This window comes from Enhydra lutris, unplaced genomic scaffold (genome assembly GCF_002288905.1).
Source record: "Enhydra lutris kenyoni isolate GAN:26980312 unplaced genomic scaffold, ASM228890v2 scaffoldscaffold29, whole genome shotgun sequence".
Taxonomy (NCBI): domain Eukaryota; kingdom Metazoa; phylum Chordata; class Mammalia; order Carnivora; family Mustelidae; genus Enhydra; species Enhydra lutris.
Window position 1 is genome coordinate 22422683 of NW_019154113.1, and position 22762 is coordinate 22445444.

General features: G+C 60.9%; 1 protein-coding gene across 1 annotated transcript in view; it reads left to right on the top strand.

The window, feature by feature from the left end:
• Nucleotides 1-313: 313 nt before the first annotated feature.
• Nucleotides 314-22762, top strand: part of LOC111152559 (ADAM metallopeptidase with thrombospondin type 1 motif 7) — a 42499-nt gene continuing 20050 nt past the window's right edge. The window contains exons 1-9 of the mRNA XM_022511036.1: nt 314-516; nt 2420-2646; nt 9406-9761; nt 11262-11427; nt 12381-12580; nt 16502-16585; nt 16879-17003; nt 17691-17840; nt 19030-19173. Coding sequence (XP_022366744.1) covers nt 314-516; nt 2420-2646; nt 9406-9761; nt 11262-11427; nt 12381-12580; nt 16502-16585; nt 16879-17003; nt 17691-17840; nt 19030-19173 — 1655 coding nt within the window. The remainder of the gene's footprint in view (nt 517-2419; nt 2647-9405; nt 9762-11261; nt 11428-12380; nt 12581-16501; nt 16586-16878; nt 17004-17690; nt 17841-19029; nt 19174-22762) is intronic.

The window sequence follows — 22762 nt, forward strand, 5'->3', positions numbered from 1 at the left end:
CCAGCCTGGTTTGTGAGGAGGGGCGCACGGGATAAAGGTCAGGACCCGGGACTGGAGTGGGAGCAGGCGGCACTGCTGTCAGCCGTCAGAGAGGCCTCCGGTCAGTCTCGGTGGCTGGCCGCAGGAGGCAGGGTGGCAAGTTGCGGGGCTGGCCAGGGAGGGCTGTGTGTCCCCTCACAGGGTCGTCTTGGTTTCTTGGGTGTCCTGTGCTGGGGCCTGCGTCCCGCAGGCGAGTACGACCCGACGTTGCATCTCGTGGTGGTGGGTCCGCAGACCCACAAACAGACCGCAGGCATTCTGTGTGATGGGTGCCATGACTGGCGGCGCAGTGGGGGCTCTCGGAGCGCGGAGAAGGGGGAAGGGGAGACTGCCCGTGAGCGCTGACGCGGTCAGCGTCTGCAAGGATGAATCTCGGGTGTACCAGGTCTATGCCCACCTTTACCCTCCACTGCACGTGGCTGGCTCGCATCACTCCGGCATCACTCGGGTTGCTCCGCTCAACCGGCCCGTCCTCAGGTACCCTCCCCAACCGTCCTCCAGTCTCCCAGCTTGACCCCCCCACCCCCACCCCCCGCAGCCCCTCTCAGCGGGGGGCCTCGTGTCCATGTGTGTCTGCTATGCCCGTGGTCTGGGCGCCTCTTTTGGAGCAAGGCTCTTGACAACAGATACTCTGTCTGTGTTGTTCACTGACTTCCCCACATCTGCAGGGTGAGGAGGAGACGGGGCCTGGCCGATGAGTGTGGAGTGGAGGAGTGGGGTGGGGGGCATCTCTAGAATGCTCAGGGCAGGCCAAGATGAGGACTGAGCAGGGTCTAGGGGCTCGTGGACCAAACGGAGGCTGGAGGAAGCGTGAGCCTGGGGAACTGACAGGAGGGGAGAGGTTCACATACCCCCTGGAGAAGAGGGACTGAGGAGAGAAGCAGAGCGGGTCCTGGAGGGGTGTCCCGTCCACGGGGGAGCAGTATCAGTGTCTTTCAAAGGAGGGAGGCCAGAATGCTTCCAGATGGAGGGTCAGCAGCGTGGGGACCAAGGAAGGAGGGGGCCCCTGGAGCACGGTCCCTGGGGAAGAAGGAGGGAACGGTAGAAGCATTTGTTTCCAACCGCTGGAGGGTCCAGATGAGGGGAAGCTCATGGGTGCCAGGCACAGGCTTAGTGCACGGGGTGAGATGTGTGTGTGGCTGGATGCAGCGGCCTGAATGGTCCCTGTCATGGGAGTGAGGGGGATAGAAGGGGGTTGGGTGGGAGCCAGAGGTCAAGCAGTGGATGTAGCTAGGAAGGCAAATGGGTGAAGCCGGAGGGGGTGATGGGGGGACAGGAAGAAGATGACTTGGGATCAGAGGAAGAACCCATAGAGTGTGATGAAGAGGGTGGTCTGGGGAGGGTGGGAAAGTAGCAGGGTCAGGTGTGAAGGTCTGGCCCCCTCCCTCAGGTTTCCAATGTGGGACAGTTGGGGATGACAGCCTAGGCTGTGGGCCTGGGGGCTGGTGGCAGAGGTGGATGAAAGGTCTCTGGGAAATGAGGGCGTCAAGGAACTGAGCAGCCACGAACTCCCTGTGTCCTGGAAGGACAGTAGGGCTAAGGGTGCAGGAGCTGGGAGTGAGCTTCCAGGAACGACGGAACGTTCCTGGAAGGGGAGGATGACAGCGAGGAGTGTGGGTCTCGGAGGCCAGGGGCGGGAGGCTACCCCCGCCCAGCCCGGGGAACTCCAGGAGGTCCCTGTGTAGGGGACAGGGTGAGTGGAGGCTGGAGTGTCCTAGGACCAGGCTCCGGAGAGCACAGGAGGAAGGGCTGCGGCTACTGAGGACAGATGGCGGGGCCTGCGCCCACGGGACCCCGCTTTAGCCAGCGCTAACCCAACGGCCGGGCAGGAGAATGGACACTGTGGCTGCGGGACTGGCCTCACGTGGGAGCCACCGCCCACCGGCCAGGCCACTCTCCTGGGCCGGCTTTAGAGTAGGGTCCACGAGGGAGTCCCCCGGGGGACCTCCGGACCCCTTTTCCCAGGGGGTCCAGCCTGTTCTGGGAAGAGCGACATTCCGGAAATTCCGGCTCGTAGGGGGGCTTGGAGGGTCGCGGCCGGGAGGGCCGGCTCGGCTCTGCCGCCAGAGGGCGCCTGCGGCCGGGAGGGCGGTCACGGCCGTCGGGGGGCGCCGCGCGCGCCCAGCCGGGACCCGCCCCCAAACCGCAGCCGGCGGGGCCCGCGGGGCGGGGGGGCGGGGCCGAGCCGGGGGGGCGGGGCGGCGGGAGGGGCGGGGCAGCCCGGCCGCGCGGCCCCCCCCCGCCCTCCCTCGCTCCTCTCTTATCCTCTCTCTCTTTCTTTCTTTCTCGCCGTCGGGCTCTCGGTCCCTGGAGCTCCTGCGCCGCCGAGGGGGCGGGCCCTGCAGCCTTTGTTGCCGCAGGCCGGGTCCTGACGCGGGAGCTGCGCGCGGGCCGGGCATGTCCTGAGCCAGACCCGGACCGGGCAGCGAGCGGACGGGACGGACAAGAGCGCGCGCGCGGGGTACCCCCCGGCGCCGCCCGCCCCGGCCATGCCCGGCCGCCCGAGCGCTCGCAGCGCCCGCAGCCCCCGCAGCCCCGCGCCGCGGCTGCGCCCCCTGCTCCTGCTGCTCTGCGCCCTGGCGCCCGGCGACCCCGGACCCGCACCAGGTGGGTGGCCGCCTTTCCCCGCCGGCCGGCCCCGCGCGCCCCCCGCGCACCCCGGGGGCTCTAGACCGGGCGGGGCCGGGGGACAAAGCCGCGCACCCGGCGGCCCCCTGCCCGTGCCTGGAGGCAGCCCCTCCGTCCTCGGGCGTACCGCGCGGGGCCCCTCCGGGGATGGTCCGCGGGGCTGCACGGAGCGCGGTCTGCGCGCGGAGGGCTCCGTGTCGAGCCTCGTCGGCGCCCGGTCCGAGAGCAGCCCGCCGGGACGCCGCGGGCCGGGGCGCGGGGTCACAGCTCGGGGCTGCGGCGAGCGGTCGGCGGCGCGGGGGCCCGGCTCGCGCGCCCCCAGCACTTCCTGCCTCCCCTCCCCGGAGTGTGCAGACGCCCGAGCGCAGCGGAGGGGAGCTTCTCTCCCGGCCCTGGGCTCGGCTCTCCCTGCCCCGCCCGGCCGGCCTCCGACGAGCCTCTGGCCGGCGTCCAGGCCTTCCTCGGCCGCGGAACTCCAGGCGCGTCCGAGGCAGCCGGCCTGGGATTTTAGGAGCCAAGGGTCTAGGAGACCCCCGGCCCCGCTCCCAGGGAGACCCTGGTCTGATGGGGGTTGATCAGATAGCTTTGAGAGCCATGCTGGCCAAGCGGTCGGGAAGGCTTTGTAGGGGAGGAGAGGCCAGAGCCAGGAGGGACGGGAGATGGATGAGCTCGGGGTGGGCTGGAGGGAGTGGGGACGTCCCTGCCGCGGGGCGTGGGCCGCATTAGGTCTGCGTGCTGGGGATGGGGGACTCTTGCCTCTCCAGCACAGAGACTGAAGGGAAAAGCATCTGGGGCCGGAGTCTAAGGAGGCATTTAAACCAGATCTTAGAGGTTTTGGGGAGCCCTTGAGGGGAGTAGCTCATGGGTGCGGGGGTTTTAGGGAGGTTTCCTCTAGCAGCAGGGTATAGGGGGTGGAGAGGGAGCAAATATTTAATGCACTCTTATTTCTCACCCTCTCTACAACAGGCCTGCAAGGCAGGTGATAGAAAGTTCTTTCAGGATCCAGGGGAGAGGCTCGGAGAGCGTGCCCTGCCAGGTTGGGCTCCTTAGCTACTGTGTGAATCCTGTTTTCCACCTGCCCAGAGCCGGGTCGTGAGGACCGACCAGGTGATAGGGATGAGGCAGCAGGAAGTGGTTGCTCCAGGGAACAGTCCCTGAGCCCTTACTGGGGTCCAGGCCCCCTGGCAGTGGTGGGAGGAGTGGGGGGGAGGGGTCAGGACCCTCTCCACTTCCACTGCAGGCCAGCCGGTGTATGAGCTTGGCAGAGCTCCTGCCGCTCCAGGGCCGTAGTTAAGTGGGGAGAACGGTGTTTTCCCCAGCAGGGTTCTTGGGAGGATCCAGATGCTGGGTATCAGTTCTTAGCCCAGGGTAGAGTGACCGCCGCTGAGACCCACCGAGACCAGGGAGACCCTGCGGAGTCCTGTGGTTCTGGCCTGCTGTTTGAGCTTACCTGACAGAGCCGGTACCTTCTCTTGCCTTATTGGCCCTCCGCACTCCTGGGGGAATGTCTGTTCCGCTAACCCCTAGGTATACAGCATGGGGACCCCCAGCTGCCCCCACTCAGGATGCCTGAGCTGTGTGTCATTTTCTTTGGAGCTGACCCAGGAGTCCTAGACCAGGGGCCCTACCCTCTCAGCACTATCTTCTTTGAGACCAAAAGGGCCTATCTTGGACTCACTTTTAGGAAGTGTATCCTGACTTTTTCTTCTGTGACAAATCAAGGAGCTTGTGGGGGTTGATGGGACTGGGGCCCAGTAATGTCCCCATCCTCATTGCTGAACGGCACGCATGAGCCCAGTGTGCATGCTGGGCACGCGCAGGCCGGCTGGGGGACGCGCGCGCACCCTGGTTATTTTTTCCTTTGACATGAGCATGGGGTCAGGTCGTTTGAAGGGCTGGACTGTGACTCAGGTTTTTGATAGAGAGGGAGGGTAAACACGTTGGCATTCCCTGGTAGAAGCTGCAAAGTGACAGTTCTGTCACCGAGGGATGATACTCCAAGTACTTAACGCCCGCTGTGGCAGGGGCTCCGTCCGTTGGGCACAGGGCTCCTACCCAGCAGGCTCGCTGCCCGGTGCCTGCAGCCGTGCTCTCGCTCAGCCCTGCGCACCCACGGAGCCTGGAGCCACAGGTAGGCCCTGCCAGCCCTGGGGGGCTCAGAGTGTCAGCCAGTCTCTGCTGGGGGTCGGCTGTAGACAGTGGACAGCCTGTCTGCTTCGTAACTCGCCTGCCCCCCTTTATAAACCATTTTAATGGCAAAACAACATAAGTTACAAAAAAGATGAGAGCAGAGCAAAACCAGAAAATAAAAGTTATTGTGGAGTGATAACTTCCTGTAAGTCTTTCTTTTTCTTTTTTTGATTAAAAAGCTCTTTCTTAAGCCATTAGGCAAAGAGAGAAAACAGGCTTTTAGGAAATCACGGAGAGCCCTTTAGAAGCTCGCGTGCTAACTCTGGGTTATAGCTTCGCTCCCGATGGCTCAGTGCGTCTCCGGTTCCCAGCACCTGCGTGGGAGCTCGTTCCACTCACAGCCCAGGGGAGCAGGTGCAGTGGTGGTGGCCCCCATCCGACAGGTGGAGAAGCAGGTGGGGCGGTTGAGTTACTCAACGGGGGGCTCACCGCTGCAGTGGCTGAGCTGAGATTCAGACCCACTGTCTGGAGGGCGCGCGAGCCTCATGCCTTTGACCTGCCTTTCGGTCACCTTTCTGAACCGAATAGGCTGCTTCTTTACAAGTCACCTCGAATTTCTGTCTTGCGCGGTTTGCCCAAGGTGGACAGCAGGGATTCCCAGCAGGGCCGCATGTCAGGGCTGGGCAGGGTTCCCTCCCCAGGGACACTTGCTTGGAGTTCTTGGGGTCACTTCTCTGCCGCCGTTCAGAATCCCCCCTGTCATTCGCACCCATGACCCCCTGCCTGATGCCCCAACACGCTGCTCTTGCCAGGAGTGAGCCACACGGCAGCCATTCCTCGGGGACCCGAGCTCTTCGGGCCGGCCCCCACGCCCCCTTACCTTCGGCTGGCTTTAGCGGCCTGGGCGGGGGTGGCCCATGCCCGGGGCGCCGCTGGGAATGATACTGAAAATGGAGTTTTGGGACATAGCCGCTGTGTCATCCCTCTACCTTTGTCCTTCTGCTCACGGCCCTGGGTTCTCCGGGCAGGCGGGGTGGTGGAGACTCAGCCGGATGACGGAGTGACGTCCCCGGGCCACACAGCTGTGGAGTGGCCGAGCCGGAGGAACCTTCCTGTGTTCCAAGCCCACGTGCCCGACAGTGCCGTATCTTGTCAGCCCACTGTCTCATTTTACAAGACAATTATGGGGGGGCCCAAGCTGGCCACCTCTCTTGCCCGCACCTGTGGCATTTCCCGGGCCCGCTCCGGGACGCTCCAGGGTCAGAGGACCTCATGCCACCCTGTCCAATGAGGCTTCTCCTCACTTCTGTCCGTCGGGGCTGTGTCCCCTCCCCTCGCCGGGCCACTCAGCGCTGGGCCTTACACCTCTTTCTCGATGTTGAGGGGAGGTACAGGGTCTCCCACGTTTTTCCCGGACTTTGGCTCACCTAACCGTCCCTCGCAGTTAGTAGCCAGGGGTGACGCAGCAAAGGCCACGCACCAGGGCAGCCTGACGTGGGAACAAACCCGGCGGGCGGCCTGTCTCTTGTACCCCCGTTTCTGTGAGAAGTGCTGTGCTTTAGTCCTTGAAAGACCACGCAGCCAGGAGGCCAAAGGGCAGCCTGCATTTGAGGGGAACACACTAGGGGGTAGTGGGGTTGGCCGGGGGTACGGGTCCTCTCCAGCGGGGCTCCCAGCTCCACGCCAGCCACTTCTGCAAGGTGGGAACGGAGGCCTGACGTGGATGGCTAAGACTTCTCAAGAAAGCTGAAAGTGGAGATTTTTGAACAAGATCATGTCCTTTTTAAGCATAGGCAACGGATTAAATATTTTTCAATATTGGTGCAAGCCAAAATGAGGAAACAGGATCAACTCAGGGACAAGACGGAGCCCGCGGGCAGCCCTGGACCCCGAGTGCCCCGACGAGGGTGTCGGAGTGCGGAGTCTCCTCCAACAAGCTGGCCCACTGGCTTCCAGAGCTCAGCCTTGGGGACTGTCACGTCACAGGCCCTGCACGGCCAAGGGACATACAGACTCTGGGGCCCCAGAGTCCTGGGTCTATGGAATCCATCTCTGGGCTGGGTCTGGAGCCCCCACGGCCTTTAGAGCTTGGCAGGTACTGCTGATGTCCGGCCAAGGTCACTCCCCGCCGAGGATTTCCGGACTTCCCTGATGATCACAGTCCCCTGAGGCTCTTGGTAAAAAAACGCAGCTTCCCAGTCCCATTTCCTGGAGACATTGATTCAGCGGGTCTGGGACAGGGCCTGGGAACTTGGTTTAATTTGGTTTTCACAAATTCTTACCCGAGAAGTCTGGGAAACCCTTGCATTCGTGTCCTCCAGAGACTCGGAGAGGGAAGCTTTGCCCGGAGCCTCACAGAGTGACCCCACCCGTCTGCCTCGGACTGAACTTGCTCTTGGATAGCACCCCGTGGGCTGCCCCCCAGGCGGCTGTGGATGCTGGGGCGCGGTCTCGGCTGGGGCACAGCACTGGCCTGTGCAGGGCCGTCTGCACGTGGTTCGGCAGGAGCCTGGCGAGGTGGTTTCTGCAGCCTGGCCCGGATGGAGCTTTGGCTGGGCATGGCTGCCCTCGCGGCCCCAGCAGGCGGCTACAGAGAGGTCCCTGGCGGGACTTTGCCGGGCGCCCAGGCATTCCTACGGCCCGAGGGGTCATTGTCCTGGGCGGCCAGGATTCCGGAGAGCTGGGCATACACCCAGCTGGGCAGGGCAGGACCTCGGGCTGAGAGAAACATTGGACGGGCCAGTTTCCTAACTGCTCCTCAGAGCCTAGGGACACGAGCTTCAGCGCCAGGACCCCTGACCCCCACAGCGGCACTGCTCTGATGTGTCTGTGTGTCTACACGAGAGTCCTTTGAAGACCAGGTCTGGTGGCTACACAAGTTTGCAAAATTGCTCTAGGGCACGTCCTTTATGTTAGCGACCGGGAGACAGGCCCAGCGAGGCACGGACTGCTGTGAGCGCACAGCCGTGTTCCTGCAGAGACTGAAGCCATGTGGGGGGCCTGGAGTACGGTCTCGGCTCTGTCCCTCTCGCTCTGTGGCTCTGGGCCAGTGTGGACATCCCCAAAGCCCCTGTGCTTTCTCCAGAAGCAGCCTGCAGCCTTCACCGCAGGGGTCCTCGCCTGGAATCCGCAGCCCCAGGGACACGGGCAAGATGTAAAGGACCATGAACTCTGATGGGAAGATAGAACGTCTCTAAGTTTTTTACCTCTAAGCGTTTTCTTCAGTTATGTGTGGTCGCACCCAACTACGGTAGCATTAGCAGCCCCTGTGACTTTGTTTCCAACCCAGAAAACGTGTTTTTCTGTCTCAAATACGGTTGTAGCTCATCACTACTGCACGGTTACCGTAGCTGTTGAATTTGCCCTTAGGTCCTGCTTTGTGCGTTCATGAAGCAGCGCCGACGTCGGTAGCCCACTCCCAAAATTATGCTGATGGCTGTATTTCAGTATAATCTGCTTCCTTGGCACTCACTTGCATTGTATCCTATGCATTCGAGAATGTTATTCTGACAAGAGGTCCATGGCAAAAAAGGTTAAGAGAAGGTGTGACAGGGAACTCCATGAGGACGGCGACGGGGATTCTGCCAACTGCAGGGGCCTGAGTGCAGGTCTGCAAATTTTTTTCCAGTCCTGGAACCTTCTCTCCAAATGAACTCTTGTGTGTAACAGAAATACAGCAGAGCCGCTCTGCTGGTGTGGGGGGGCGGGCATGCATCTGGGTGGTCCTCCTCTGTCTCCCCATGCCAGGGGGCCTGGAGGCACATGCAGAACCCTCTGGCCCCTGAGAGCGCATTTTTAAATCCCCCAGGCTATACAGTCAACGTAGTAATCCTGATCGCGGGCAGGTGCAGTCAGCCCACCAGGCCCCCGAGGGTTGGGGGGGGTCAGTTCATTGATTCCCACAAGAGCCCCCAGAGTACAAGCGGTGATTACCCCCATTGCACACAGTCACTCAGCGTTTACTGAGCAACTACTTTTTAACGACCCCAAGCAATAAGACACTCTTCTGGCCGGTAAAGTTCCAGCAAAGACTAAGGATTCTCGCCCTCCCGGGGTTTACCCCAGGAGAAAATTGACAAACAGAAACATAGTTGAAATGTGAAGCCACATGGTGTGTCAGAGGCGCTCTGGGGAAAAATACAGCCGGGAAGGGGGACAGGGAGCCACTCTGTGAAGATAAAGTGCTCAGGGGAGGAGGGCTCAGTGAGCCCCCGGAGCAGGACGTGACTGGTGAAGGTTCTGGCCCGCGGAGCCCCACCGGCAGAGCAGCAGGTGTGAGGCCGGTGGGCCGAGTGGCAGGCGCTCGAGCAGGTGCAGGGAGGCGGGATGGAGCAACAGGCAAGGCTGTTGGGGGCCGCCTCGGCCGATGCCAGAGCTTTGCCTTTTCCTGACATGCGGCCAGATCAGGGTGGGGCCACGGCAGGGTGGGGGGCTCGATCCATCGGTTTGGCCGCCTGGGGAGGGGCGGGGGCCCGTGGGGGGTTAGCGGGTAACCCGGGCAGAGAATTGGGCTGGGGAGGCAAGGTTCCACCCGCGGCGGTGGCACCCTGGCCTCTGCCTCCTCCGCGGCCCCTTCACGCCGGGTCACCGCCGGCTTTCTCCCCGCAGGCTATGGCGCGGACGGCCGCGCGGCGCTGGACATCGTACACCCGGTGCGCGTGGACGCAGGGGGCTCCTTCCTGTCCTACGAGCTGTGGCCGCGCGCGCTGCGCAAGCGGGACGTGTCCACGCGCCGCGCCGCGCCCGCCTTCTACGAGCTGCAGTACCGGGGGCGCGAGTTGCGCTTCAACCTGACCACGAACCCGCACCTGCTGGCGCCCAGCTTCGTGAGCGAGACTCGGCGGCGCGGCGGCCTGGGGCGCACGCACATCCGCGCCCGCGCGCCCGCCTGCCACCTGCTCGGCGAGGTGCAGGACCCCGAGCTGGAGGGCGGCCTGGCGGCCATCAGCGCCTGCGACGGGCTGGTGAGTGCGCACCCCCACCCCCAGGTCAGGCCTGGACCTTGGCGGGTGTTGTCCCCCAGCTTGGCGGTCCTCCCTCCTCCAGCCTGACTGCGAGCCGGAAGCACCCGCTGGCCTCCTTAACACGGTCTGCTGGGGTGGGTCGGGGTGGGTCTCCCAAGCCCGCGTTTCCGACCCTTCCCCAGTGTGGAAGCTGCAGGGGCAGAGAGCCCCCTTTGAGAATCACTCACTGTGTAGACTGGGGAACTCTTCAAACTTCAAACAGCGCAGCCCTCCTTCCCCGGGAGCCTCTGTTATGACTCTTTTCCCCCTCGGATCCCTTTAGGGTGTTCTCCCGGTCAGACAGCCCCTGGCTCCCTTTCCTCTGGGGAGACGGGGCCCCAGCCGGCCCCTCCCCGTGGAGGTGCTGCTGGCTAGGGCTGGGGGCCGCTGTTGCCTCACCCTGCCACTCTGGGCAGCACAGGGACCCCTTCTGCTCCTGGCTGGGTGACTGGGCCTGCCCTCTGAGGGAGGTGGGGGGGTGTGGGGGGGGACGTGTGTGCACTGTCAGCCGTCCACCGTTCCCTCAGCTCCGAGGGCTCAGGGAAGCCGTGGGCTGGAGGACAAGGCCTAATAATGGACAGCCTACAGCATAGCTGCAGGTCTCGGGGGCCTCGGGGAGCCTGGGCCGGTCCTCCTTCATCTCGTTAATCTCGTAGAAGCTGCCCCAGCTGAGCCTGTGGTGCTGTTTCCGCTGGCGGGCGAGGAGACCGGCTTGGAGGGCACTGCCCACAGCCGCCCGGTTACGCACTCAAACCCAGTCTCCGGGGTGCGCTTTCTGGCCCTCGGGGCTCTCGGCCCTGACCAGCCAGAGGGGGGCAGATTTGGGGCCAAGGAGGGAGCTGTAGAGGTGAGAAAATCCTTCTCCCTGCTGGAGGCCTGGGCTTCCTCTGGAGGTGGTGGGCTGCCTGGACACCTCCCAACACCCCCCTCCCCGGCCTCTCTGAATGCTGGCAGATGGGCACCCGGAGACACCCCCGCCTGCCTCCCTGCTCTGGCAGGCCCTGGGACCGGGGGCCAGGATGTCCTGGTGACAGTGGGCATCCCCGCGGCTGGGGCGTGGGCAGAGCTGCCATGTGAGTGATTCACTGCCTCGGGGAGACGGGGATGCAGGCAGCTGGGCAAGGACACAATGGCTGGCAGCCGACAAGAGTGGTCTGGGGGCCTGGCCGCTGACTCAAGAGGGCCCTCTGGGCCTGTGTGGAAGATGCTGTCTTAGATGTACCATGGCCCCGTTTCCTGCCCCTGATGGGTGAAGGGGGGGCGTCCTCCTGAGACTTGCGGCTTCCAAGCTCCGCCTTGGGCTGAGGGTTCAAGGCCCAGAGGGAGGAAAGCGTGTGCATTTGGGGTCAGTCAGGAGTGTTGGGAGCAGTGTGGCCTCAGCTGGCAGGATGGGCCTCAGGGACGAGTGGGCAGAGTGCCCAGTGCCAGCCCTCTCCTGTGACCCTGGCCCTTCTTTCCCAGAAAGGTGTGTTCCAGCTCTCCAACGAGGACTACTTCATCGAGCCCCTCGACGGCGTCCCGGCCCAGCCCGGCCATGCCCAGCCCCACGTGGTCTACAAGCGCCAGGCGCCGGAGAGGGAAACCACGCCGGGCAACCCCGCAGCTGCAGGCACCTGTGGGGTACAAGGTATGCGCCTCTGCTGCCAGCTCTGGGGAAGGCCACGGGCCTGGAGGCCTGGAGCGCTTTTCTGGAAGGCTCCCTTGTCCACACGTCCATGCTCAGCTCCCCTGAACCAAAAGAATGCAGACAGGCCGGCGGACATCACCGTAGCCTCCGCCTTCCGAAAGGCCCACGGGCCTGGGGCCTCTGCTGCCAGGCCTGCCCTTGCCCTGGGCTCCTCCCTCCGGTGCCTCCCCTCCTCGCTCACTGAAGCGCTGTTGGTTCCTCCCTGAGCCCAGCCCAGCAGCGCAGCCACCAGCCTCCCTCCTGTCCCCACTCCGCCCAGCCCACCATAGCCAACCTCGGTTCCTGGGCAGCTCCTCCTCTGACCAGCGGCCACATCACTGGCCAGTCCAGGTACGGAGCCGCCCAGCAAGCGCTGCTGGGCTGTGGGGACCGCTCGGCTGGCATGCTGGCCCCGGAGGCTGCCTCAGCTCAGGGCCTCTGCTCAGCGGAACGGGTACCCAGACTCACAGTCTTCCCAGCTTCACAGATGTGCGTCCTCCTCTCTGGGGCAGACTGGGACAGGCGAGCAGGTCTCTAGTGGGGATGGCCTCCCGGGTGGGTGTTGGGCCCAGGGGACCCTGCGCTGGGATCCACCCGGCCCCACAGACAGGGAGCGCCTGGGGGCCGGTGGGGAGATGGGAACCCATATCTATCCTACCATCGTGCCCCAAGGGCACCTTCTGAGGGTCTGCGGCTGATTCCTCTTTACTCCTCTGGGGAGCTCGGGGTCAGGGTTGGGAAGTGACCGGCGCAGGGTCACATGGCACAGGCCCGTGCAGATCCACAGTGGGAGTCCAGGCTGCCAGCTCTGGGCCCAGTGCCGTTCCTGCGGCCCTGGGGCGAGCTGCGGAGCAGAGGCCCTTGTGATGCACACCCTGGGCCAGCCGCTGACCCCCAGTCCCCGGGACCCACAGCATCGGTGGAGCTGGAGGCGCGGCGGGAGCGCTGGGAGCAGCGGCAGCAGGGGCGGCGGCGGCCGGGGCCGAGGCGGCTCCATCAGCGCTCGGTCAGCAGAGAGAAGTGGGTGGAGACCTTGGTGGTGGCCGACGCCAAAATGGTGGAGTACCACGGGCAGCCGCAAGTTGAGAGCTACGTGCTGACCATCATGAACATGGTGAGCCTGCGCGGTGCATGGTGTGCGGTGTTGGAGGTGCAGGATGGCTGGCAGGCTGGAACCCGGGTCTGGGCAGGAGGAGCGGCGTTCAGGATCTGGAGTCCAGGCGGGCTGGGCTGGGTGCGGGGTGTCACCAGGAGAGAGCGGGGCCCACGCTGGGCTTTTGGGAGGGGCTGCTGCGCAGAGCAGGGGAGTGGAGACGGGCAGTGGTTACAGCCGCTGTCCATGACTACCTGGGGAGCCCGTAGTCGTGTTGGTTCATTCACGCTGGTCTAAGCAGACCTTCCCCCTTTATGCCACAATCCCTGGGCTCTGGGGACATGGAAGCACCTAGTCAGGGCGGCCCCTGCCTGTGACACCAGCATTCGTGAGCGTTTGAAGGGTCTGCCCAGTGTTAGAGTCCGCCAGCTGCTGACCTCAGGCGACACCCGGCCTGCCTGAGCCTCACTTTGCTCATCTGTGGCCTAGGCATGATGATGGGAGCTGGGGCTGTCCCTGCTGATCTGGGCTCCACAGGTTGGTTGGGAAAAGTAGGCCGTGAGAGGGTGAGTGACCTGCTCAGGTCACGCTGCACATGAGGCAGGGCAGACCTGGATGGGAGCGGAGGTGTCCTGTCCCCGCCCCACCCGGTGCCTGGTGGCTGGAGCCGGTGATTCCTGGAACTGCAGGGTGCTAGCCTCCCCCTCCCTGCGGCCTCCCTGTGACAGGAAAGATCGGTGCCCCAGCCCTAGCAGGCCAGCCAGGGGGCAGACGCCACGTGGCCCCCTCTCCCGGGTGAGCACAGTGTGCGATCCACGTGCCGGGGCCACAGTCAGCTGCGTCCTCTGTACCAGCCCCTTACCTTCCGCAGCCTTGAGACATCCAGCGTCTGGCCGCCACCTTCTAGAGGTGAGGCGGGGGTTCCAGGACAGGAGGGGCCTCTGGCCGTGGTCTCTGCGCCCCCACGGCTCCAGCCTCACCAGCAAGCTCAGCTCTGGGCCAGTTCCGGCCTGACGTGGCCGTCCTCAGGCTCCCTGCTCCTCACGCGGTGAGAGCCGCTGCCTTCCGCCTGGCCCAGGAGACCTCAGAGCCCAGCCAAGCCTCCGTGCGGCCTTGTCTGCCCAGCACGGGGATGCTCTACAGGCCAGGGTTTGGAGGGACTGAACCCCAGGGGGAGGACAAGCAAGGCCAGGTTCTAAGGCCACAGGGTCTTCATCCCGTCTTGGGGCTCAGCCCAACAGAGGCCCAGGAGCTGGGCTGGAGCCCCTGGCTGTTCATTTCCCCTCATCCTTCCTGGGTGTTCCCCATAGGCCAGGTGCTGGGCCCTTCAGGCTCCCCCATGGCGTCCCCTGGGGGATGGGTCAGCCATTTAGCCTGGGACCTGGCCCCTTCCTGCCTCCCTGTCCAGGGATCCTGTCCAGGGGCACAGGACTCGTGCCTTCACTTTAGGAACCCCGTCCTGGAGGAGGGGTTGGGGCTCTCATTCACGTACTTTGGACCATATCAGGCTTTCCTGAGCCGGCAAGTCCGGCATGGGTCAGGATAGAGTGGGGCTGCCTCACAGTGCTGCGTACCTGGGACATGGGGGGGTGAGGACAGCCTCTGAGAAGGGACGCGGCCTCGTGAGTACCTGCTCGTCCAGTGTCCCATGGTCACTGCCTTGCCTCAGGCTCACTCCCACTTTACGGGGGAGGGAACAAAGGTTCTGAGAGGTCTAGGGACGTGTTCACTGTCACATAGCTGATTACTGGCCGAGCCAGGGCTGGAGCTCAGATCTGTCTGCCTCCAAAGCCCCACTCTGTCCTCTGCCCAGGGACAGTCAGCTGTGAGGCTGTGGTGGCCAGAGCTTGCTAGAAGGATGGGGGAACAAAGTGGTCGAGATGGGGAGAGCTCACCCTTTTTGTCCCTCTGGAGGACACGCTCATTCACTGAATGCAGGGTCCCACGCTTGGGAAACTGCTTCATTGTAACGTTTCTCAAAGAATGTTACAGGGAAGACTTACTCCAAGAGAAGATAATGAGTATTTTGTGAAAAAAGGTGGCATAGCTGGAGAAGTTTGGCAATAGAGGTTAACAAAAAGGAACACAGACTTGTTTGCTGCAGACCTTCTCAGAGCCTTCAGAGCTAAAGTGCACTGAGAATCTCTAAAACCAGACAGATGGCATTTCCCAAAGCTAAGAAGTAAGAGCAGGGGCTCTGGGTCAAACCTGGTTGTGATCCCAGATTTTTTTTTAAGATTTTATTTATTTATTTGACAAAAAGAGATCACAAGCAGGCAGAGAGGCAGGGGTGGGGGGAAGCAGGCTTCCTGCTGAGCAGAGAGCCCGGTGCAGGGCTCGATCCCAGGACTCGATCCCAGGACTCTGGGACCATGACCCGAGCCGAAGGCAGAGGCTTTAACCCACTGAGCCACCTAGGCGCTCCAACATTCAGCAGATATTTCTTGAGTGCTCATCGTGGGTCAGGCCCTGGATGGGTCGCTGGGATGTCAGAGGGGGCCCACGCAGACATGGCCTGCGTGGGGCTCGGGTCTGGCCGGGGAGCGTGATGTTAGTGAAACCGTCATCCTGAGGAACATGCAGGTCAGCAGAGGGCCTGCTAGGAAGGACGAGTTCACGAGGCTTTGGGAGCCTCAGGTGGAAGGAAGGCTCCTGGCAGATGTGCTGGAGGGTGAGAGCTGGAGAGGAGATGAGAGGACGGGTATTCCAGGTGAGGGCACAGCATGTGTAAATGCCCTGTGGTCGGGACGCTCACGGGATTCTGAGAGTGAGCCAGATTGGTCGGAACCAGGCAGTGGGGACAAGAGAGGTGGTGAGCGAGTGGGTCAGGACTGGGACTTGGTCCTCGCCCAGTGGACGGGAAGCCCCACTTACTGCTTTAAGCAAGGGCACGAGGTGGTTGGGCTTGAGTTTTGGCGGCAGGGGGCTGCGAGGCTGTAGGTGGGCGGGGTGCGTGGGGACACTGCTGAGAGGCCTCCACGGCCGGCCAGGCAGGAGGTGCTGGCCCCTCAGCCCGGGCAGTGGCCTTGAGGGTGGATGCAGGGCAGCTGGAGGGGGCAGAAGGGATTGCCTTGGGGGGGTGGTACACAGGGCTCCCAGGCTTGCAGCCCGCGTGCCGAGGTGCACATGTGGTGCTGCTTGTCCAACCCGTCCCTAACCTTGGGCTCTCAAAGTGCAACTTGTCCCTGTTATCAGGGCCTACAGCACCCTTCTGAAGCGTGTGTTTTGTCCATTCCTGTCTGAATGTTATGTCTCTGGATGGACTTACTAGAAGCCCCCCATAACCACCTGTCCTGCCACCTCTGCCACCAGGAACCTGACGCCCGCCCGGTCCTGGCCCAGCCCCTTCCTCATGCTGAGGGAGTCTCACAGAGAAGCTAGCTTTCCCTGGCCCTTTCCCTGCCCCTCGATGCACCTGCCGTCTTTGGGGTGGCCTTCTCTCCCAGGACTGAGTGGGGAGCTCCGTGTAGCCACAGGGCCTCAGACACATGTGCACGCCTGCCCTGCGGGATGGCAGGCCAGTGGGGAGACTCCGGCGGCTGTGCCCGCCCCATCCCTTCTGTCAGCTCTGCCCAGGTCTCCTGTCTCATGGGAGGGCTCAGTCCTGGGATGCTGGTCTGATGTCCCCCAGGGCAGGAGGAGGCGGCCTAGCTGTCCCAGCCCAAGAGATCAGGCAAGCCAGGACCCTGGGATGGGCTGAGAAGCCCATATTTGAGCTGTGAGGTAGGGAAGCCAATCCCATGCCAGTGCTCAGGGCCGGCCTGGGCCTGGGAGGGGGTTACACGTGGACTCTGCTGGTGCTCGGTTGGGGACATGCGGGGACACGGTGTGCTGCGTGTGCGGCCTGTGTGTGGGTGGGGCTGTGCACAGCTTGGGGTGGGTCGGTGGTGGCTGTCTACACCTTCCATCCAGGGTGCCAGCCCAACCCCATCTCTTGGGCAGGTGGCCGGCCTGTTCCGCGACCCCAGCATCGGGAACCCCATCCACATCACCCTCGTGCGCCTGGTCCTGCTGGAGGATGAGGAGGTGAGAGGTCGCGGGCCCTGGGCTGCCCCGTCCCCTGAGCCGCCCTGTGCAGAAGGGCACCGGGAGCCAGCTCAGCCCAGGCGGGGACCCCCTTCACCCCCCAGTCCCTGGCCGGCCCTCTCTCCGGTCCCCGGGATGTGCCTGCGGGAGGGGTGGTCAGACTGGAGCTGGGACAGTCCACAGGCCAGGCTGTTGTGCCTCCCCCGCCCTCTGTCCTGCGTCCCCATGGGGGAGCATGGGGCCTGGCCCTCTGGGCTCGGGGAGGCACCAGTTGCTGCTCTCTGCACCCCCAGGAAGACCTGAAGGTCACACACCACGCAGACAACACCCTGAGGAGCTTCTGCCGGTGGCAGAAGAGCATCAACATGAAGGGGGACGCGCACCCGCTGCACCACGACACGGCCATCCTGCTGACCAGGTGCCGGGGGGCGGGGGCTGCTCCGGAGCCTCGGAGGGCGGCTGGAGACGGATTCCGTCACTGTTCGGCGAGATCTTTCTATACTGAGAAGATGTGGGACACCCTACACCGGCGCCCCTTCCCTGGGGCTCGCGTCTACGCCCCTGCCCCTTCCCCGGTGCTCCCAGCGCAAGCCCACGACCAGGACACGGACCCTGGTTCTGTCCACAGACCCGTTCACACGTCCCCAACCAGTCATCACGTGCACGTGTGCTTTACACACTTTGATCACATGTGTGAGTTCCTGTGTCCACCCCTGAAGTCTATGGATAGGGTGGTTCTGTTGGAAGGAGCCCCCTGCCCCTGTTGGACAGCCAAGGCTGCCCTGGCTGCCAGCCCCCCCGCCCCCAACCTTGGACAAATGCAAAGGGGTCGGAGGTGGTTGTCCAGGGTCTCCCTCTGCTGGGTCCCAGCAGTGCCTTGGCACCCTCCCGGGGATAGGAACCAAAATCCTGCTGGGCTGCTCCCCAGGCGCCAACAGGTGTCCCGTGTGCCTGAGGGTCCTGCCCCGGGTGTGGCTGCGGTGCTAGTGGGCTGTCTGGGCGGGAGGGGACAGCCGCCCTCCTTGCTCGCTCACTCGCTCTAGGCTCAGGTGGGCCTGGTGCAGGGCCAGGTCAGCCTGAGGGCGGCTTCTCTCTGCACCCGCAGGAAGGACCTGTGTGCAGCCATGAACCAGCCCTGTGAGACGCTGGGCCTGTCCCACGTGGCGGGCATGTGCCAGCCGCACCGCAGCTGTAACATCAACGAGGACACAGGGCTGCCGCTGGCCTTCACCGTGGCCCACGAGCTCGGACACAGGTACTCCGCCTGCTCGGCCCACCCAGCTTCCCCTCCCTGCCCCTGGGGCACAGGGTCCCAGCTAGGGGGGCCTGCCCTGGCCTGGCCATGCACCGTCTCTGCCCCGTCCCCACAGCCAGGCTGCTTCCCTGTCCGGTGGGGAGAGGCCCGTCCAGGTACCCCGGGGGCCAGCTCAGGGAGAGTCCTGTGTGAGGTGGGGTTGACGTGGCCGGGACGTCAGCCCGGGTCTGGGGCGGTCCCTCCGCAGTGCTCTCCGTGCTCACATTCTGACTCTTGGTCCCACTACATGTGTATTCCTGGTTGCCCTGTGACCCCGGGCAAGTGCTCGGCCCTCTCTGGGCCTTTGTGCACGCCCTGCTGGTCGAGCGGGTCGGATCCGGCGATGCTCAGGGTTCCGGCCAGCTGGCCTGTCCACATGAGGCTGTAGGGTTAAGGGTGGTCCATGCGCTCAGCCGGCCGTGCAAGGGGGTCCCTGCTGTTCCATGGGGCCGCGCCTCAGGCCGCTGCTCCGATGACGGTGGCCCACAGCCAGGTCTGCCGCTCAGAAGTTTGGGGGTTCATGGTTTACCTGCTCAGGCTCCTTGAGGGGCAGCATGCAGGGTCTCGAAGATGCCCGTGGTGCTAGAAAGAGCACAGTGCCCTGGACCTGCCGTTCCCTGGCTGCATTCCCTTGGCCGGGCCCCAAACCTCTCTGAGCCCCCCCAGGCCGCTCTGAGGGCTGAGCAAGATGGGGTCTCTGCCAGGGCATAGCACATCCTAAGTGCCAAGCCAACATAATCTTTCTTGGCTCTGTCTCAAGGATGGCGTCCTGAGAACCTTTCTGTGGTAGGGCAGCTCAGACGCCCCTCCTCTGGCGCACAGCCGCAGGCCGAGGACGAGGTCCGGGGGTGCTGGGTGCCAGGGAGCGGGCGCTGCCCTCCCGGCCGTGCCCCCCACCGGCCAGTCCCCGCAGGTGCTGTCAGGCTTAGGCAGGTAGCCCTGGAGGAAGGCTCAGGGAGCATAGCTGTCCCACCCCCATCGTAGGTCAGGGAGGCAGAGGCTCCCAGAGGGGTTGACCTTCCGGAGGCCGCACAGCAGTCTGACGGGTTCGCCCCGTGCAGGCGGGCGGGAAGGGGCAGGAGGCATCGGGAAGGGTCGGGTAGGTGCTCTTCCATGGCTCACCTGCCCCGCGGCCTCTGCTCTCACACAGCTTTGGCATTCAGCATGATGGAAACGGCAATGACTGCGAGCCTGTTGGGAAACGGCCTTTCATCATGTCTCCACAGCTCCTGTATGACACCGTCCCCCTCACCTGGTCCCACTGCAGCCGCGAGTACATCACCAGATTCCTGGAGTAAGCCCCGCTCGGGGTGGGAGGGGGGCGGCCCGGGCGGGGTTCCGGTGCCTGATGGAGGGTGGCAGAGAAAGGCAGCCAGTGGAGCTGGGGGGCCAGCAGGTGGAGTGGGGGGCGGGTCTCCCCCTCCCCCTGGGCTGGAAGGAGAGGCCATCTGAACTGGGTCTGACAGGAACAGCTGACACACATGTAGAAAGGAGAGCAGTGGTATTTGCATGGGGTGGGGGTGCTGAGATACAAGGGACCTGAGGGCTGTCGGGAAGGCAGGGGGCGAGTACGGACTTGGGGACCATGGGTCCAGGATGGGGATGCGATCCTTGGGTTTGGGATGGGAAGGAAACCAGACAGGGCACAGGCCTGGCCACGTGGCCAACGGAGTCCAGGGAAAAGTGCCATTTAAAGTGCCGAAACTTAAAGTTTTTCCTTTCTTTCATGTCCTCTAAATTTTGTTTATTTGCTATTTAATGTTCTAAACAAAGAAAAACTTAAAAATTTAAATTTTTAGCACACATCTTACTGTTGACCTTTATTTTGTGTAGCACTAGCTGTAAGTGCAAGCGTAAGAGCCTCGACCTCCTATGTGAGTCACCGAAACGCCACAGTGCGCATAACCCGGCAGGATTTGTTCTGCTTCCTAATATGTGTGCGTTCTGCCCACACTCCTGCCTTCGGCTTGCTAGCCAGTAAGCAAAGTCTGAAGGGAGAAGGGTCTAGGGGCTGCCCTTGTCCCCTTCTGCCTCCTCGCTTCCAGTGCGCACTTGGCTGAGACGGGGAAGTAGGACCAGTAACAAAGGACAGCACAGCTTCTGGTGGTTCATGTTTCTTGACACATCACTGCCTTCTTTCTGCATTTGGAGCAAGTTCTGGTTCCAGGGGACAGTGTGGCCTCTGCCCCCTGTTCCAGTGTAGACCGGGTGCTTTCTGGGCCTGTCCTAACATTGTCCTGTGGGGTCATCCTGCTACCGACTTTAGAGGGGATGCTTCTTTGTTCTGCTGGAGCACGTCGCCAAGTAGCTTTCTGAGAAAAGGCGCATGGAGGTGAGGGGTTTGCTTGTTTGGAGGAGTTCCTTCTCTCCTCACCCCTGATTGGTAATTGGATTTGATATTAGCCTCGAGCCGGAAGTCACCTGCCCTCAGCCTTTCAAAGACTTTTTCCCATCATCCTCTGGCTCCTAACGTTGCTGCTGAGAAGGCCCTTTCCAGTCTTATTCCCAGGCCTCTGTCGTGACCTCCTAAAACATCTGGAAGCTTTTCTTTCTCTCTTTCTCTCTCTCACGATGATTGGAAGTTTTGCAGTTGTGCCTTGATCTGTTTTTGTTTTGGAGGGTTCTTGCTAGACGCTTTTTTTGTTTGTTTGTTTTAATTCCAGTGTGGTTGACGCGCAGCGTAATACTAATTTCAGGTGTACAATTCAGTGATTCCACACTTGCATCCACCACCGGGTGCTCATCATGACAAGTGCCCTCCTTAATCCCCATCACCTGTCTCCCCCGTGACCCCCATCTCCCCTCTGGTGACCAGCAGCGTTTCCTCTAGAGTTGAGTCTGTTTCTTGGTTTGCCTCCTTCTCTTTCTTTACCCTTTTTGTTCATCTGTTTTGTTTCTTAAATTCCACATGTGAGTGAAATCACATGTTGTTTTGTCTTTCTTTCATTCTGCTTAGCATAATATTCTCCAGTCCCATCCACGTCATTGCAAATGGCAAGATTTTGTTCTTGTTGATGGCTGCGTAATATTCCATTGTGCGTGCGTGCGTGCGTGTGTGTGTGTGTGTGTACGTGTGTATGCACCACATCTTCTTTACCCATTCATCTATCGAGCAGCTCTGGGGCTGCTCCCATATCTTGGCCATTGTAAGATAACGCTACAATAAACAGAGGTGCACATATCCCTTCAAATTAGTATTTTTGTATCTTTGGTTAAATACTTCAGTGCAATTGCTGGGTCATAGGGTAGCTCTATATTTAACTTTTTGAGGAACCTCCATCTGTTTTCCAGAGCGGCTGCCCCAGCTTGCATTCCCACCAACAGTGTAGGAGGGCTCCCCTTTCTCTGCATCCTCGCCAACTCCTGTTGTTTCCTGGCGTGTTCATTTTAGCCATTCTGACTGGTGTGAGGTGGGACCTCACTGTGGCTGTAAATTGCATTTCCCTGAGGATGAGTGAGGCTGAGCGTCTTTTCATGTGTCTGTTGGCCATCTGTGTGTCTTCTTTGGAGAAATGTCTGTTAGTCTCCCGCCCATTTTTAGTTGGATTATTTGTTTTGCGTGTTGGGTTGTATCAGTTCTTTATATATCTTGGATACTAATCCTTTATTAGATATGTTGTTTGTAAATACCTTCTCCTGTTCCATAGGTTGCCTTTTAGTTTTGTTGATTGTTTCCTTCACTGTGCAGAAACTTTTTATCTTGATGTAATCCCAATAGTTTACTTTTGTTTTCGTTTCCCTTCCCGGAGACATAGCTAGAAAAAAGTTGCTACGGCCAACGTCAGAGAAATTACTGCCTGTGCTCTCTTCTAGGATTTTTATCATTTCATGTCTCATGTTTAGGTTCTTAATCCTTTTTCAGTTTATTTTCATGTATGGTGTAAGAAAGTGGTCTCGTTTCATTGTTCTGCATGTGGCTGTGCCGTGTTCCCAGCACCATTTGTTGAAGAGACTGTCTTTTTTCCATTGGACATTCTTTTCTGTTTTGTCGAAGATTAACTGACCATGTGACTGTGGGTTTGTTTCTAGGCTTTCTGTCCTGTTCTATTGATCTATGTGTCTCTTTTTATGCCAGGATCATAGTGTTTTGATTCCTACAGCTTTGTAGTATATCTTGAAGCCTGGAATTGGGATGCCTCCAGCTTGGCTTTTCTTTTTTAAGCTCGTTTTGGCTATTTGAGGTCTTCTTTGGTTCCAACCAAATCGTTCGTTCAAATGCTGTGGAAAATGCTGTTGGGTGTTTTGATCAGGGTTGCATTAGATCTGTAGATTGCTTTGGGAAGTGTGGACATTGCAATAATTTTTGTTCTTCTAACCCATGAGCATGGAATGTTTTTCCATTTCTTTGTGTCGTCTTCAATATTTTGTAGTTCTCGCAGTACAGATCTTTTTCCTCTTCAGTTAAGTTTATTCCTAGGTACTTTATTATTTTTGGTGCAATTTTAAATGGGATTTTTTTCTTAGTTTCTCTTTTGCTGCTTCACTGTTAATGTGGAGAGACACAATCGATTTCTGTATGTTGAGTTTGTATCCTGGGATTTAGTTTTTTGGTTGAGTCTTGAGGGTTTTCTATACATAGTATCATATTCTACTTCCTTACCAATTTGGATGGCATTTATTTATTTGTTTATTTATTTAGAATGGCTGCTGTGGCTAGGACTTCTAGTACTATGTTTTGTAAACGTGGTGAGTGTGGACATTTTTGTCTTCTTCCTGATCTTAGAGGAAAGGCTCTCAGTGTTTTATTGTTGAGTGTGATGTTGGCTATGGATTTCTCATATGTGGCCTTTATCATGTTGAGGTTCATTCTCTCTCATCTGAATCTACATTGTTGAGGGTTTTTATCATGAATGGATGTTGTACTTTGTCAGATGGGTTTTCTG